The sequence below is a fragment of the Schistosoma mansoni genome, chromosome 1 (assembly GCF_000237925.1).
Source record: "Schistosoma mansoni strain Puerto Rico chromosome 1, complete genome".
Classification (NCBI taxonomy): domain Eukaryota; kingdom Metazoa; phylum Platyhelminthes; class Trematoda; order Strigeidida; family Schistosomatidae; genus Schistosoma; species Schistosoma mansoni.
This window is the reverse complement of record NC_031495.1, coordinates 29454477-29471426: the sequence shown is the minus strand read 5'-3', so window position 1 is coordinate 29471426 and position 16950 is coordinate 29454477. Positions and strand designations below refer to the sequence as shown.

Genomic DNA, 16950 nt, shown 5'->3' with positions numbered 1-16950 from the left:
ATTTCTTTACGCTCTTCGTCATGTTCAGAGCCTGATGGGATGAGTTTACGAGAATTCATCAGTGAAATAGACTTAGAAGAAATCCACTGGTTTTTTGGAGCCCTATGATTTAAATAACTAATAGATGTTACTGCTGTTTCCACAGCTGTTCGTGTGTCTTTCCAAGCAGCATCTGGGTCAGTCTCGTTTACAGAACTGCCTAGATGTGAACTCAGTTGTTTCTGGAATTCGCATTTGGCTTTCTCGTCCTCCAGTTCAATCCTAATGGGTCTTCTTAGTATAGTTTTTCTGCGTCCGATGAGGCGCAAACAAATGCGTGCTCGTATTAAAGCGTGATCAGAGTCTAAACATGTATTCCAGTACGAGCGACAATCTTCTATCGAGTCTCTCCAACGATGACTGATGACAATATGGTCTATTTGAGTCCATCGTTGGTTTGCTACAGGTGATCGCCATGTTAGACGATGTCTCTCCTTATGCTTAAAATTAGTGCTTGCTAAAAATAAACGATTGTCTGAGCATAGTTGCAACAGACGATCACCATTATCGGTTCGTTGAGCCGGAATACTAAAATACTCACCTAAATGTCTTTCTGTTCGATTTAAGCTGCCTACCTAGGCATTAAAGTCACCCGCTACGACTAATATGTCTGAGCGCTTAGCTTTCTGAAGAAGCTCAGAGAGTTTTCTGTAAAAGTCATCTTTTACTTCATCATGGCTGCAGTCAGTGGGAGCGTAGGCAGAAACGACGAAAAGGCAACGACGTGTGTCCCTATCCTTTCGAGTTCTTACGGAACCATTTAGCCGGACAGCACACAGGCGACTGTTAACAGGGATCCATTCTAATAGTGCCTGTTCTGCCCTTGTACTTAGTGCTATGCCTACACCTGCAAGTCCACGAGAACTAGCCAACGGGTCGCCAGATACACGGAGGGTGTATTTCGTTGGCTGTCCATTTTGGCGAGGTGTGGTCAAGTGAATGACCACACTAGGATCCTGTATGCGTGTTTCGGAGACACAGCATACATCAATGGTACGAGATTCTAGGGTTTCAACGAAGGAGGCCTGTTGACCGATTTGACTTAAAGTACGTACGTTGAAGGCTCCAATGTGTAGTTTGGAGCGAGATTTTAGTAGACCTGGGACAGCGTTTCGCGCACTAGAATCGTTGGCCATGGTGACACTTGAGGAGGAAACCGGAACAGGAAGTTTAGTGTTGAAAGTCAAGGTAGAAGGAATAGTAGGAATTGAAGGAGGAGATTGATTATGAATACAGTGGTCTTGAGTGCTGTTGGAGGTATGAGGGCAGTTATCACTTCCCGGTTGCCCACACCGTGGAAGGGTTCTTCTAGGGGTACCTGAAAAGGAAATTGGGTTAGAAGTGGTCTTAATGACCTGAGAGCGTGACCGCAGTGCCCAAGGGACAACTGCTTGAGGTCGGTCACACACGACCTTTTTGTGGGTAGTTTTTGTGTTAGCTCCGTTCTTCAAAGGACCTTACCGCCGGAGACGGAAATCCGTGGGATAAGGCGAGGTGTGCATTTTTAGGGTCGAACTTTTCTAACCCCACCCCTCCTTGTGGGAAGGCAGCATCGCTGTCATGCTGGTTGTCTGAAGGAAACACCTTACTGCTGTCACACCTCTGTACAGTCAGCAGTACGACTTCGCCTTCGGACCTTGGGATTGCTGCTTTTAGTCTTACCGCTCTTCAACCAACCTGTCTGGCATGGTAGGACCTCGAGGAACGATTGTTCCAGCCAGTATAGCTCGGTTGATTCATCACGATAGGCAAGCCCGACCACCACGTCAAGGTAGCAGCAACGGTCGGGTCTAGGAACAACTGAGTTCACATTTATGCAGTTCTGTAAACAAGACTGACCCAGATGTTGCTCGGAAAGATATGCAAACCGCTGTGGAAACAGCAGTAACATCTGTCCGTGATTTAAGCCAAAGGGTTCCAAAAAACCAATGGATTTCCGTTAAGTCTATTTCACTAATGAATTCTCGTAAACTCATCCCATCAGGCTCCGAACACGATGTAGAGCAAAAACAAATCAGATCTAGGTTAACGGGAAGTCTAAGGAACGACCGTGAGCAGTGGTGGACAACGAAATCAAAAGAAATGGAAAAGGCAGTGGCTGTATGCAACTCTTCAGACTAATAAAAGAAACTGGAATTAAGAGGTCAAGTGTAAGCGAAACAATCTCTGCTCTCAGGCCAGACGTTTAGAACGGTGAGCGGAACACTTTAGAGAACATTTTAGCTGGCCTTCACCTACTCTACAACTACCCACCATTCCCAAGCAGCCTGAATGGAACATTAAAGTAGGTCTCTCGACTCTAGTTGAAGTTCAGAAAGCTATAGCTAATCTGAAACAAGGAAGAGCAGCTGGTCGAGATGGATTGGCTCCAGATGTCTTTAAGGATAGCGGTCTAGCTTTATCGATTAGTTTGACTAATATTTTAGCTAAAATCTATGTGTTGAACGTAATCCCATCTGACTGGTCACAATCACTGATTGTCCCAATATATAAGAAGGCGTCAAAATCATCCTGTAATAACCATAGAGGGATTAGTTTGACTGATATAGCATCTAAAATACTAGCCTCAATAATTATCGGGCGCCTAACTAAGACACATAAATTGCAAACACAAGAAAATCAGGCTGACCTTCAGACCTGGTCGTGGCTGTATCGACCACATATTCACTGTTCGTTAAGTTTTAGAACACAGGACTGCTTATCGGCGTCCGACAATGATAGTTTTTCTTGACTTGAAAGCAGCATTTGACTCTGTAGATCGAAAGGTTCTGTGGAAGTGTCTGTTATTTAAAGTACGTAAACCTTATGAAGGCTCTTTACTCGAACACTACCAGTCGAGTGAGAGCTTATGGCGAACTGTCATATGATTTTACAACCTCAAGTGGTATCCGGCAAGGCTATCCACTATCTCCATTTTTGTTTAACTTCATCATAGACCTATTGCTGGAAATAACACTCTCGTCGACTGAATTAATCTCCTACCAGGAGGTCCACTTATCGATTTAGAATACGCAGATGACATAGTCCTATTTGGTGAAAATGCTAAGTCTTTCAGTAGCACTGAGCAACAATGCCAGGGTGTTTGGAATGTGTTTCTCCCACAGGACTGACCTGCGTCAACACCTGAAATAAGGATAGGGAGTGAAGTAGTCGAACGCGTGGACAACTTCACTTATCTTGGAAGTCTGATCAGCCCTAATGGATTGGTGTCTGACGAAATCTCAGCACGGATTCAGTAAGCTCGTTTGGCTTTTGCCAACTTACGTCACCTATGACGAAGACGAGATATCCGTCTATCAATTAAGGGACGAGTATACTACGCAGCAGTTCGCTCTGTTCTACTTTACGGCTGTGAAACGTGGCCATTAAGAGTAGAAGATACTCGTAGGTTACTAGTATTTGACCACAGATGCCTTAGAAACATTGCTCGCATCTTCCGGGATAACCGGGTAAGTAATAGTGAGGTTAGACGCAGGGTATTAGGGAATGATGGTAAATCAGTTGATTAGGTGATGAATCTTTATCGACTGAGATGGTTAGGCCACGTGTTACGTATGCCTGAACACCGATTACCACGACGCGCAATGCTGACTAGTATAGGGGATGGTTGGAAGAGAGTTAGGGGCGGCCAAACCAAAACATGGCATCAGTGCTTGAAGTCACTAATTTCTAGTCTGAGCCATGTTGGCAGATGCAGACTACTTGGTTGGGGTCCGCGTGACTATCGTAATAAATGGTTGGAAACTCTGTGTGACATGGCTCAGAATCGATCACAATGGCGTAGATGTATACACTCTGTCTTCCCTTAAACCGTGAGATTAAAATTGCTTCATATCTTTCTTTCTCCCTGTACTATATTATTATATACAACTTTTTTTTATATATTACCACCACTAAATTAACTACTATCAATTCGGTGTTCATCTTATTGTGCTAATGAGGTATGGCAACTTGGACCGATGAATATATGTGCCTGGTTCTACACTGTAGCTGACTGACTGTAATTTGACTTTTAATATACCGTTGTCCTAAACTTGTAAAGTCTACAGGCTATGTGCGACGTCAATAGAGATATATTTTCCACTAGCATCGTCGTTCGTCAGCCAATGGATTCAACTCGTGATTATAAACTATGTCACCTGTTGTTTTAAACCACCGACGAAAATCTTATACTTTTCAACGTACTTCAAAGCTGAAGTTATACATATATCGGATTCATACCATCTTAATTTGAACTCCATGACTCTTCTACTATCATACTACAATTCCAACTGTCATCATGTGTCATGGAGTGAGTGAAGTTATTTAAATGAAGAATTACCTCACCTAACCCACTTTTTGTGTTTCTGGAGAATTGTTTTGTGGAATAATAAACTTGATGATCATAAGACCGTCTATTATCATTGATAATACTTGATGTTGGTAGGTTATAGATCATACAAAACTTTTGTCTAGCTATTTTATTCAGAGTGTTGTTCCGTAGAACTAGCTATTCTCGAAAATTCCTACCCGTGATTACATTTAACTTGTTTAATTTCTTTATAGTTAAGTCGTTCACCCGAGTAACTTTAACAATAATTGTGAATTCAGTGTGATATAAGTATTTTTTATGTCTGATTACTCTCTGCTTACTATTCTACTATTATTTGTATATTTTCTTTGTCGAATGTTTAGATAATTTTAATTTAAGATACAGAACAATGGTTTTCAATATTATATTTATCACTAAAGGTTATTTTACCATAAATATGGTCCTACTTTATTTTTCAGTGGTCAGAAGCGGATAGAGATAATTTAGTTCGTGCTGTTATTCGATATCCCGGAGGTGTTCCTGGAAGATGGGAACGTATCGCAGAATCTCTTGGTCGTAGTGTTCCTGATGTTATTCGTAAAGCGAAATCTATGAGTAAAGAATTGATGTCTATTTCTCGAAAAAGTAGGCATTATATGTTTACTATAGTGTGGTATTTTCGAAATTCATTGCATCAATAAACAGTGTAAAAACAGTCTAATGAAAAAATTATTTCCAATTATTGTTGAAAACACTTTTCTTCACTAAATTATCCGTGTTTTCGAAATTGTTTTGCTTATAAAACCCTATTGCAAAGTAAGGGTTTACATTTTTGATCGGAGTATAAGTAACCAAGCACACTACTTACATTAATTGTATGGCTAATATTTAAACTCAGTTCTGAAAAATAATGTACCATATTTCTAAAGTTCGGGTATAACAGTTAAGGCTACTGAAATCAATAGTTTGTTCGTTGGTTAAAATCTTTTGATCGTCAAGTGTTCTGAATTTCATTTTCGTTTTGGGCTCTGTTTGCATGACTGCTGTAACGAAGTATTATTTTACTAAAAGATACATAATATTGTGTCCTAAATTATGTTTGGTTGTGAAACGATAGTCAAAGTTAACTTATGTAAGAAAACTGCGTGTATTCGAGCACTTATACTGCTATTTGCATCTAGAGTCGAAATTATTCTATCCATTTGCTGAAAACTACAGGGGAAAAATTAGTGCATAATATGACAAACATGTAAGACCTTTGTATTATTACAATAAAGCCAGAACCGTTTCATGTACTCAGTTATTTTTTCTCTTTACGTTAATAACATTATTTATGTAACTGGTAACTCAATAAACATAATTTAATAATCATCTATGCTTTGAGAATTTAGGGACACTTGTTAGCTGCCTAAACCATTGAATCACATCTCCAACAAATCTAGTATTTGGTTACTGGGATTTTAATTCAGGACATATACATCATTCAGTTAGATATATGTAGCGCATGCTACTATATTAGTTTTTATGATGAGTCTTGAATATAACACCTATCACTTCAAACGTTAAGAAATATATTCACTAGGTCACTTTATTAGTTATTCGCTAACATGATCAGTATTTTGAACTTAACTCTCAATCATAGATCTATCAAAAGTATGGTTTCGTGCTCCATTTAAATGCCGTGCTACAATTATTATTATTTGAGCAGAAACATTTGTACAAGGAGCCACCAAATATAAATAAAACACACAATAAAAATAAGGTTGTGAAGAGATAGATAAAGGGAAGTGAAAAAGATACTAATAATGGGAGAAACAGTTCAGTTAGAAAAAATACAAGAAATAATTCTCTCACTTCAAGAAGTTACTCTCTTTTTTACGAAAAGAGTAAAATAAATTTACAGCAGGATCTCCATTGGCTTTCATTCTGAACCATTTCTGGTGATATCTCAAGCTTTTATGTTGCACCATTTCTAGGACTCCAATCAGGAAGCTGGGAAAAGCAAACAGAAGCCAGCCCTGTACATTTTTCTTTCAACCCACGAAATCGTGTCACACTGACCATCTGTTCACCTTTTTCAACCAGTCCCAGCGTCGGCAAATGATGCATTATGTAGAATTCACCATGACGACATTCGTAGTACATGTCCCAGCCACTGAAGTCGGTGTTCCAAGGTGGTGACACCAATTGGATTATGGTCGTTGTAATAAGATGATGATTGGAGGTAGGCAACAGAAAACCCTGGACCTAGATTTCGTGCGACTTGGCATTCTTCAGCACGGTAAACCTGCAATCTTGAGTACCTCCAACCACCATCTTATCTCAGCATAGTACACGTAATATCGAGTCACCTAGACTACTGGCCACATTGCAACTTGGTCAATAGGATTCGACCTGCACTAAGAAAGACCTGACATACATGACATTCATCACCACCCAGTAATCAATCAATTGTAAATATGGTCGTCGAATCTCCTCATTACTAATGTGGTGTTGCCAGTGGATGTCAGCAATCCTTCGGAGACAACGATAATCAAACACAGAAAGTCATCTAACATCCTCAACTCGGAGAGACCAGGTTTCACAAGCATAGACCGAAATTGCTCTCACCGAAGAGTTGTAGATCCGACCTTTTAGAGCAGACTAACACCACGAAGGCGCCAAAGATGGCGCGGATTGGCATTAGCCTCCCTGGCCTTCACTATACATGGATCAATGTCTTCACTCATGCCACCATCAACACTTACGCGACTAACTATCTGCTTACTACCAAGAAATAGTACAGGGTCCTGTCAGTCTTATAAAAGCAGTTTACACTTAGAGGGTGCAAAGTATGTGCCATACCTACGGATGATGACTAAGTGCAGATTGCATGGCTTGAGTGTCATCGCACAGCAAGACAACGTCATCCACATACTCAAGGTTGGAAAGTCTCTCCAAGAAATAGATCTACACCACCATTACCTACATCCATCAGAGTTGTTTCCAGAATGTCATCGATGGTAAGGTTGAGGAGGAATGGTGAGATTGGACAACCCTGCCTAACTCCACTGCCTGAATGAAACAATGGGGAGAGGTGGTTGTATGCCCTCACTCTGTCTGAGGTGTTTGTATATAGGGCTTTTAAGATGTTAATAAACTTCTTAGTCACACCCTTCTTCAAAAGATAATCCCAGAGAACAGTCCTGTCCAACGAATCGAAGGCAGCCTTGATATCAAGAAACACTACGACTGTTGTCCGATGATAAGTATGACAGTGTCCTAACATTTGGCGGAAAGTAGAGATATGATCACTACATCCTCGAATAGAACAAAAACTAGCCTCCTCCCTGTGAGTCAAGGTTTCCTGGGTTTCGAACAATCTACGAAGTATGACGGTAGCCAACAGCTTGGACGCAGTTGAAAGTAGATTAATCCCCCGATAGTTGTTGCATAGGTGACGTGAGCCCTTTTTGACAACTATCAACTCATTACAAGACATATAGAGACTGAACTTTAAGTGCAGTGAACGAGGATCCAGGCAGATAAAGCCAAATTGTTGTTTAACGTTTTCGTAAAATCTGGAAATCATACATTAAATACATTATTTGCACATCTTTCAGTTCTTTACGTACTTCATGGTTCTTCCAACACTGTTATTATTATTATGATTATGATTATTATTATTATTGTTATTATTATTATTAATGGCTTTATTCAATATTATAATCTGGTACAATGTAGAATTCTCAGCACGAGTTATTTCAACAAGTTTTTTTACCAAAAAAAAACCAAAATAAAAAAACAGAATAGAAATAAAAAAAGGTTTAAGAAAATCTGAGTTTATACAAATTATCGAATTTGAGACATGCTTAAGAATACAGATTATTTACTAGGTCAACTCTAACAGCCTGTTCGTCACAAAGTAAATTTGCTAGGTAAGACATTACAGAACTTTTATAGATTTGCTTGCGTACATGGATTTTAATGTATTTACTATAATGTATTTGTTATTCCGATTGCTGTCTGTTTCCCTTCCTGTTCACTACAATTCAATCTTCTGCTGGCAGGCATTCCACTTCCGACTGCTATTACCTACTACTTATATCTGTCAGTATATATATCATATACCACGGGAGTACTTCACTAGTTTCGAATACGAGTCTCGGATAGATCACATACATCGATTTTGAGTCGGTGCTCCGAGAGAGGCTACAATAGTGGTTGATTAACCGTTTTCACCGTAATTTACCATATGTTCTGTTTTTTTTCTTTTTCTAAGTTATCAATGAAGTTAGATAAGTCATTTAGAAAACCCAAATTTTCTGTTATAGGGTATGATTCTGTTTTCTCATAAAGTGATCTTCAATGACAAATCATCAGGGGGTCTCACATAAATAGAGCTGTCTACTCTTTACCTGTGCCAATTATCAAGTTGAGAGATTTTTACTTTATGAAAGACTCTATAAAGCGAGTATATGAGATACTTCTTCATTGTGTTTTCTAGTATATATAAAAACATATTTACAAACTGATATAGTTGTAAAGAGTGTTATTCATGTGGTTTTTAAGTATATTTACCGTTTGTCTACAATGTTTCCGTCATTTCTGCCACGACAAATCGTCTAAACTTCCCACATCAACCCCATGTCTCATGTATACAGTGTTATTCACAGATTTAATATAACAGTTTAGTGCTTTCACATTGGTTATTCCTTGTGGTATTCTACATGGTTACACCAAAAAATACTTTTCAAAAATAAATTCAGGAAATACTTGAACTTTTTGTTTAGAGTGTTTTTTCTATCTACTTATACTTTTACCAGTTACACTGAAACATCTTTTTTTACGCTAAATGTATGGAATTTCTCCTCAATGTGTCCCGAATGTCTTAATCATTGAATAATTTCTTTCTACTTATTGCGGTATTATTTAGATATAAATCCTGATGAAATTCCAATCTTTGAAACAAATGTAAATAATTTTTGTGGAGAGACTGATTCTGAACAAAGTAATAGTCAATCAGACGAATCAGGTGAAGAACAACATTCAAGGAAACGACTTCGTAAACGTTTATTAAGACGAAAAGAACCTTGCGTTGTCAATCAAACAAATGGAGAAACTCAGCTGAATGCGAATAATGATTTGTCTTCAGGTAAGTTTTTAGCATACACAAGTTAAGTAGTCATTTGATCACCTTAGTTTTGAAACACGATTTTTTTTATCAATCAATTGGTAGTATGTAACGATTGACAAAGATCTTTCTAAAAAAATTTAGTCAACATTTTTATGTACTTTCCAAATGAAACCCGTACCAGTATCATATGTGGAACTACGGGCAATAACAAAAAGGTCGCTAAATAACCATTTTTGTAGAGTATGAATTTCTGTCAACAGTGATCACTCTGAATGCGTACAATCTTCAAGTTCTGTTCTGTGTGGAATTAATCACTAGCCAGCTTGATTCATCATGTCTATGTTTTATTGGTTAGTCTTACATTTCTTCCTGTCAGTTGATAGTGACTTTCAGTGAAACTCATAACATGTATTTCGTTCTATCTTGAACTTGTTAACTAGATAAACTTGAACTCTGGTGATTTATATTGTTCATTCTAAGGTTCAAAATCACCACGCATCTCTTTATACATTTCGTTATTAACTAGGCTGCAGTGAGTTACCTTAAAATTCTCTTATTTAGCCAACATACGCCATTATTGTAGTATTTACGTTCTGTGCTACTATTATTATTATTACCTGCTTAATATCTTGTGTACGAATAGCTTTTACACATGATTGGGTTTGTACATATTTGGTGTTTCGTTATTCAAATATATTGTTTTCCAATTTTTATTTATTTCTCTTTAATCTGATGTAAATTTAATATCTTAAATGCTTATGTGATTTTAGATACTAATCCATTTTTTTAAAAAACGGGACTTATCTGTGAATTGTATCTACTTTTATATAGCTAATTTTGTTGGTTGTATTGATTTATTATTAATTACAGACGTTATTATAGTTGATGAACCATATATTAGTCGAAAAAAACTTAAACAACAGAAAGATCAAGCAACATTTAAATCTGTAGAAATTAAACCTGTCAAAAGTAATGATGGATGGACTAAAGTAGAACAACAACAGTTGGAGGTCGCTATTCGCTCTATTGGTAAAGGGACACCTGAGAGGTGGGATCGGATCACAGAATGTATTCCAACAAGAACAAAGGTATGTTAGTGATACATTTTACTTTACTTTTGACTTTTCGACCGGTATTAACTATTTCAGCGTTTCAAAGAATAAGGTTTTGAAAGTGTTAAGTTCGCTACTTGAATAACGCATAATACAGTGTACGACGACGACACTCGGACGTTGAACCATCACAAACCAAAAGACAGAAGAAAATCTGGAGAAGTTTTTAATTGGTAAGAATCGAAATGTACAGAAAATCACGGGTATTTATAGATATTATCATTTTTTTTAACTCAGCATTATGATTCGGCCAATCCGCAAAGAGACATTAGGCTACTGTCCAATAGTAGCATGTCACCTTGATATTCTAGAAAGTTCTGTCATGTTCTGATTGGATGGAAACTCTTTGACTCCTTTGGGCCTCTGGAGGCTCCGCTGTAGTTGTCGGAAGCCGACTCAACAGAGAGCTGTTCAATAAGTCCCTCAAAATTTATTCTCAGCTATTTATCACTACATTTACTGTACGGGGTAGCTCAATGGCACTGGAAATCCGTTATCATTACGAAACATTTTGGGGAAATTGGGTCAATTTATTTATTTATATAAACATAGGTACAAGGAGACACTAAATATATATGCGTGACACTTCGTCATTCGATTTGTGTGAGTGCTTGGATACTCTCTGGATGTTCAAATTGAAACAAGTGGTTTTCTTTGGGGCCACCTCCTGAGCCTTTGACCTACAGGTCTGGTCCACAAGGTGGTGGAGCAACTTCAGGAGATACAGTCCCATGGTAACCGGCGACCAACAATAGGTTCGTGCTCCATTTGTTCCCTGAGGATCCTGGAGCCCACGTGCACCATTGATTTGGAATCAGGGTTTTCCAACTCCCCTAGTTGGATTCTCTGAATCCACCATCCCGGTTCAATCGCTGGACATTCGCTTTTCGTCCTCTCAATTTCATAAACAACTACACCGCGAAAAGGCTGTAAGTAGGAATTCCGTGCGAGTGGTTGTATACGAGTGGCCATAAGAGAGCATTTCTAAAGGGAGAGCGGATTCTCCCCAACCTCGGCCGTTTGAGGGATGACCACTAAGCAAGCTTGGAAAACGCAAAAGCTAGTTGAAGATTAGTTTAGGTACTGAAAAATGTCATAAATGTGCCGGAAATTCCGTCAGGATGTCAGAAACGACAAACAAAGCGGACTTCGATCTACTTTAACAGAATTAAATTTCGCTCAAATTTTTTGTCCAACACTTCTCAGTAGTCGCTATTCACTTCCTCTTTTCATTAACTTTAAAGATTTGACATATTAATCGGGCATTTTTCATCATATACTCCTGAAAACACCATCGTATATGATAAAATAAAAATACTGCAGCCACTTAATAAAATGGTTAACTTAGTATAAACATATCTATCTATAGATTATTCGATTTGCTCACTCAATTCTAGTGTCTCTCATTTACTTAATGTTCGCAATACATAATCGGAATAGTTTGTTTAATTCTTAATCTCCAAAGGATTATTTACTGTTTAAAAATTAATGTGTTAACTTAACGAGATTAAATTTTAACGGATTTTTTACTTTTTGAATTCAATAATGTTAATCATAAACTTTGTAAATCTGTGAGAAAGATTAATATATCCAAATGATTTATTGATCCCAGGACACTTTAACGTTTGCTTGCCAAATTTTTAGTTTTAATGCTACACTTTTTTGAACACATAAATATTGATACAAATAAGCACCAGTTACACATATGCGCCACACAATGAGAATGTGAAGAGATAAAGAATGTAAGATGTGTATAAGAAAAAGGGGAACAATAACGAACAGAACTTAGTGTATGATAGTGAAATAATAATAATGTAAGGAGCAGTTCAGTTAATAAAAATACAACTAGAAAGAATTCTTTCAGTGGAAGAAACTACGTTCACTTTTACGAAAAAACCCAAGGTCCGAAGGCGAAGTCGTACTGCTGACTGTACAGAGGTGTGACAGCAGTAAGGTGTTTCCTTCAGACAACCAGCATGACAGCGATGCTGCCTTCCCACAAGGAGGGGTGGGGTTAGAAAAGTTCGACCCTAAAAATGCACACCTCGCCTTATCCCACGGATTTCCGTCTCCGGCGGTAAGGTCCTTTGAAGAACGGAGCTAACACAAAAACTACCCACAAAAAGGTCGTGTGTGACCGACCTCAAGCAGTTGTCCCTTGGGCACTGCGGTCACGCTCTCAGGTCATTAAGACCACTTCTAACCCAATTTCCTTTTCAGGTACCCCTAGAAGAACCCTTCCACGGTGTGGGCAACCGGGAAGTGATAACTGCCCTCATACCTCCAACAGCACTCAAGACCACTGTATTCATAATCAATCTCCTCCTTCAATTCCTACTATTCCTTCTACCTTGACTTTCAACACTAAACTTCCTGTTCCGGTTTCCTCCTCAAGTGTCACCATGGCCAACGATTCTAGTGCGCGAAACGCTGTCCCAGGTCTACTAAAATCTCGCTCCAAACTACACATTGGAGCCTTCAACGTACGTACTTTAAGTCAAATCGGTCAACAGGCCTCCTTCGTTGAAACCCTAGAATCTCGTACCATTGATGTATGCTGTGTCTCCGAAACACGCATACAGGATCCTAGTGTGGTCATTCACTTGACCACACCTCGCCAAAATGGACAGCCAACGAAATACACCCTCCGTGTATCTGGCGACCCGTTGGCTAGTTCTCCGAAACGCATACAGGGTCCTAGTGTAGTACGAGGGCAGAACAAGCACTATTAGAATGGATCCCTGTTAACAGTCGCCTGTGTGCTGTCCAGCTTAATTGCACCATAAGAACTCGGAGAGATAGGGACAAACGTCATTGCCTTCTTGTCGTTCCTGTCTACGCTCCCACTGACTGTAATACGGATGAAGTGAAAGATGACTTTTACAGAAAACTCTCTGAGCTTCTTCAGAAAGCTAAGCGCTCAGACATATTAGTCGTAGCGGGTGACTTTAATGCCTAGGTAGGCAGCTTAAATCGAACAGAAAGACATTTAGGTGAGTATTTTAGTATTCCGGCTCAACGAACCGATAATGGTGATCGTCTGTTGCAACTATGCTCAGACAATCGTTTATTTTTAGCAAGCACTAATTTTAAGCATAAGGAGAGACATCGTCTAACATGGCGATCACCTGTAGCAAACCAACGATGGACTCAAATAGACCATATTGTCATCAGTCATCGTTGGAGAGACTCGATAGAAGATTGTCGCTCGTACTGGAATACATGTTTAGACTCTGATCACGCTTTAATACGAGCACGCATTTGTTTGCGCCTCATCGGACGCAGAAAAACTATACTAAGAAGACCCATTAGAATTGAACTGAGTGACAAGAAAGTCAAAAGTAAGTTCTAGGAACAACTCAGTCAGTCAGCGACAACGTAGGATCACGCACATTTATGCATCGGTCCAAGTTAGACACACGAACAGCTGTGGAAACAGCAGTAACATCTATTAGTTATTTAAATCATAGGGCTCCAAAAAACCAGTGGATTTCTTCTAAGTCTATTTCACTGATGAATTCTCGTAAACTCATCCCATCAGGCTCTGAACATGACGAAGAGCGTAAAGAAATTAGATCTAGGTTAACTAAAAGTCTAAGGAACGATCGTGAGCAGTGGTGGGCAACGAAAGCAAGAGATGGAAAAGGCAGCGGCTGTAGGCAACACCAGGCAACTATTCAGACTAATAAAAGAAACCAGAATTAAGAAGTCAAGTGTAAGTAAGACAATCTCGGAAAAAGACGGAATCCTTATCTGCTCTCAACCCAAACGTTTAGAACGATGAGCGGAACACTTTAAGGAGCAGTTTAGCTGACCTTCAGCTACTGCACAACTACCGACTATTCCCAGAAAACCTGAATGGAACATTGAAGTAGGCCCCCCGACCCTACTTGAAGTTCAAAAGGCTATAAGTAATCTGAAACGAGGAAGAGCAGCTGGTCCAGATGGATTGGCTCCAGAGGTCTTTAAATATGGTGGTCCAATTTTAGCGATTAGGTTGACTAATATTCTGGCTAAAATCTGGGAGTTGGACCTAATCCCATCTGACTGGTCACAATCACTGATTGTCCCAATATATAAGAAGGGGCCAAAATCATCCTGTGATAACCGTAGAGGGATTAGTCTGACTAACATAGTATCTAAAATACTAGCCTCAATAATTATCGGGCGCCTAACTAAGACTCGTGAACTGCAAACACGAGAAAATCAGGCTGGCTTCAGACCTGGTCGTGGCTGCATCGACCACATATTCACCATTCGTCAAGTTTTAGAGCACAAACATGCTTATCGGCGTCCAACAATGATAGTCTTTCTTGACTTGAAAGCAGCATTTGACTCTGTAGACCGAGAGGTTCTGTGGCAGTGTCTGTCATTGAAAGGTGTACCTGAGAAGTACATAAACCTTGTGAAGGCTCTTTACTCGAACACTACCAGTCGAGTGAGAGCTTATGGCGAACTGTCATATGATTTTACAACCTCAAGTGGTGTCCGTCAAGGCTGTCCACTATCCCCATTTTTGTTTAACTTCATTATAGACCTGTTGCTGGAAATAACACTCTCGTCGACTGAATTTTCAGGAATTGATCTCCTACCAGGAGGTTCACTTATCGACTTAGAATACGCAGATGACATAGTCCTGTTTGGTGAAGACGCTGGCAAAATGCAGAGTCTTCTGTTAGAACTGAGTAATAATGCCAGGATGTTTGGGATGCGTTTCTCCCCATCCAAATGTAAATTGTTACTCCAGGACTGGCCTGCGTCAACACCTGAACTAAGGATAGGGAGTGAAGTAGTCGAACGCGTGGACAACTTCACTTATCTTGGAAGTCTGATCAGCCCTAATGGGTTGGTGTCTGACGAAATCTCAGCACAGATTCAAAAAGCTCGTTTGGCTTTTGCCAACTTACATCACCTATGACGAAGACGAGATATCCGTCTATCAATCAAGGGACGAGTATACTGCGCAGCAGTTCGCTCTGTTCTACTTTATGGCTGTGAAACGTGGCCATTAAGAGTAGAAGATACTCGTAGGTTACTAGTATTTGACCACAGATGCCTTAGAAATATTGCTCGCATCTTCCGGGATAACCGGGTAAGTAATAGTGAGGTTAGACGCAGGGTATTAGGGAATGATGGTAAATCAGTTGATGAGGTCATGAATCTTCATCGACTGAGATGGTTAGGCCACGTGTTACGTATGCCTGAACACCGATTACCACGACGAGCTATGCTGACTAGTGTAGGAGATGGTTGGAAGAGAGTTGGGGGCGGCCAAACCAAAACATGGCATCAGTGCTTGAAGTCACTAATTTCTAGTCTGAGCCATGTTGGCAGATGCAGACTACTTGGTTGGGGTCCGCGTGACTATCGTAACTAATGGTTGGAAACTCTGTGTGACATGGCTCAGAATCGACCACAATGGCGTAGATGTATACACTCTTTATCTTCCCTTAAACCGTGAGATTAAAATTGCTTCATATCTGTCTTTCTTCCTATACTATATCCTTATATACAACCTTTCTTTATGTACTACCACCACTAAATTAACTACTTCTATGAATCCGGTGTTCATCTTGTTGTGCTAATGAGGTATGGCAACTTGGACCGATGCATAAATGTGCGTGATCCTACGTTGTCGCTGACTGACTGAGTTGTTCCTAGAACTTACTTTTGACTTTCTTGTCACTAGTTTCTATTCTATGCCATATCTGACAACGTCTCTACCTGCTGTGTTGCACCATCTCTAGGACCCCAGCCAGGTAGTCGTCCAGGACCAACAGAAGCCAGCCCTTTGTAGCTTTATTTCATACCACGACACCATGTCATACACTGACCACCTCTCCGCTTTTTCCAACCAATCCCAGCGTCCGCAAATCATGCACGACGTGGAATTCTCTGGGACGACATTCGTAAGACATGTCCCGGCCACCGAAGTCGGTGTTTCAAGTTGGTGACACCAATAGGATTATCGTCTCTGCGCCCAAACACACGATGCCAAACCTCTGCATTACTAACATGGTGTTGCTACTGGATGTCAGCAATCCTTCGGAGACAACGATAATCAAACACAGAAAGTCATCTAACATCCTCAACATTAGCCTCCCTGGCCTTCACTATACATGGATCAATGTCTTCACTCATGCCACCATCAGCACTTACGCGACTAACTATCTGCTTACTACCAAGAAATAGTACAGGGTCCTGTCAGTCTTATAAAAGCAGTTTACACTTAGAGGGTGCAAAGTATGTGCCATACCTACGGATGATGACTAAGTGCAGATTGCATGGCTTGAGTGTCATCGCACAGCAAGACAACGTCATCCACATACTCAAGGTTGGAAAGTCTCTCCAAGAAATAGATCTACACCACCATTACCTACATCCATCAGAGT

The 16950-nt window shown here is 39.8% G+C and overlaps 1 protein-coding gene across 1 annotated transcript in view; it reads right to left on the bottom strand.

Annotated features, from left to right (window-relative positions):
• Positions 1–4833: 4833 nt before the first annotated feature.
• Smp_173390 (putative ribosomal protein L5) overlaps positions 4834–16950 on the bottom strand; it is a gene marked incomplete at its 3' end in the record, with an annotated part of 20645 nt that continues 8528 nt past the window's right edge. The window contains exons 6-8 of the mRNA XM_018793966.1: positions 10319–10467; positions 9280–9401; positions 4834–4975 (exon numbers count right to left, since the gene is read on the bottom strand). Of these exons, the coding sequence (XP_018648425.1) occupies positions 4834–4975; positions 9280–9401; positions 10319–10467 (413 nt within the window). The remainder of the gene's footprint in view (positions 4976–9279; positions 9402–10318; positions 10468–16950) is intronic.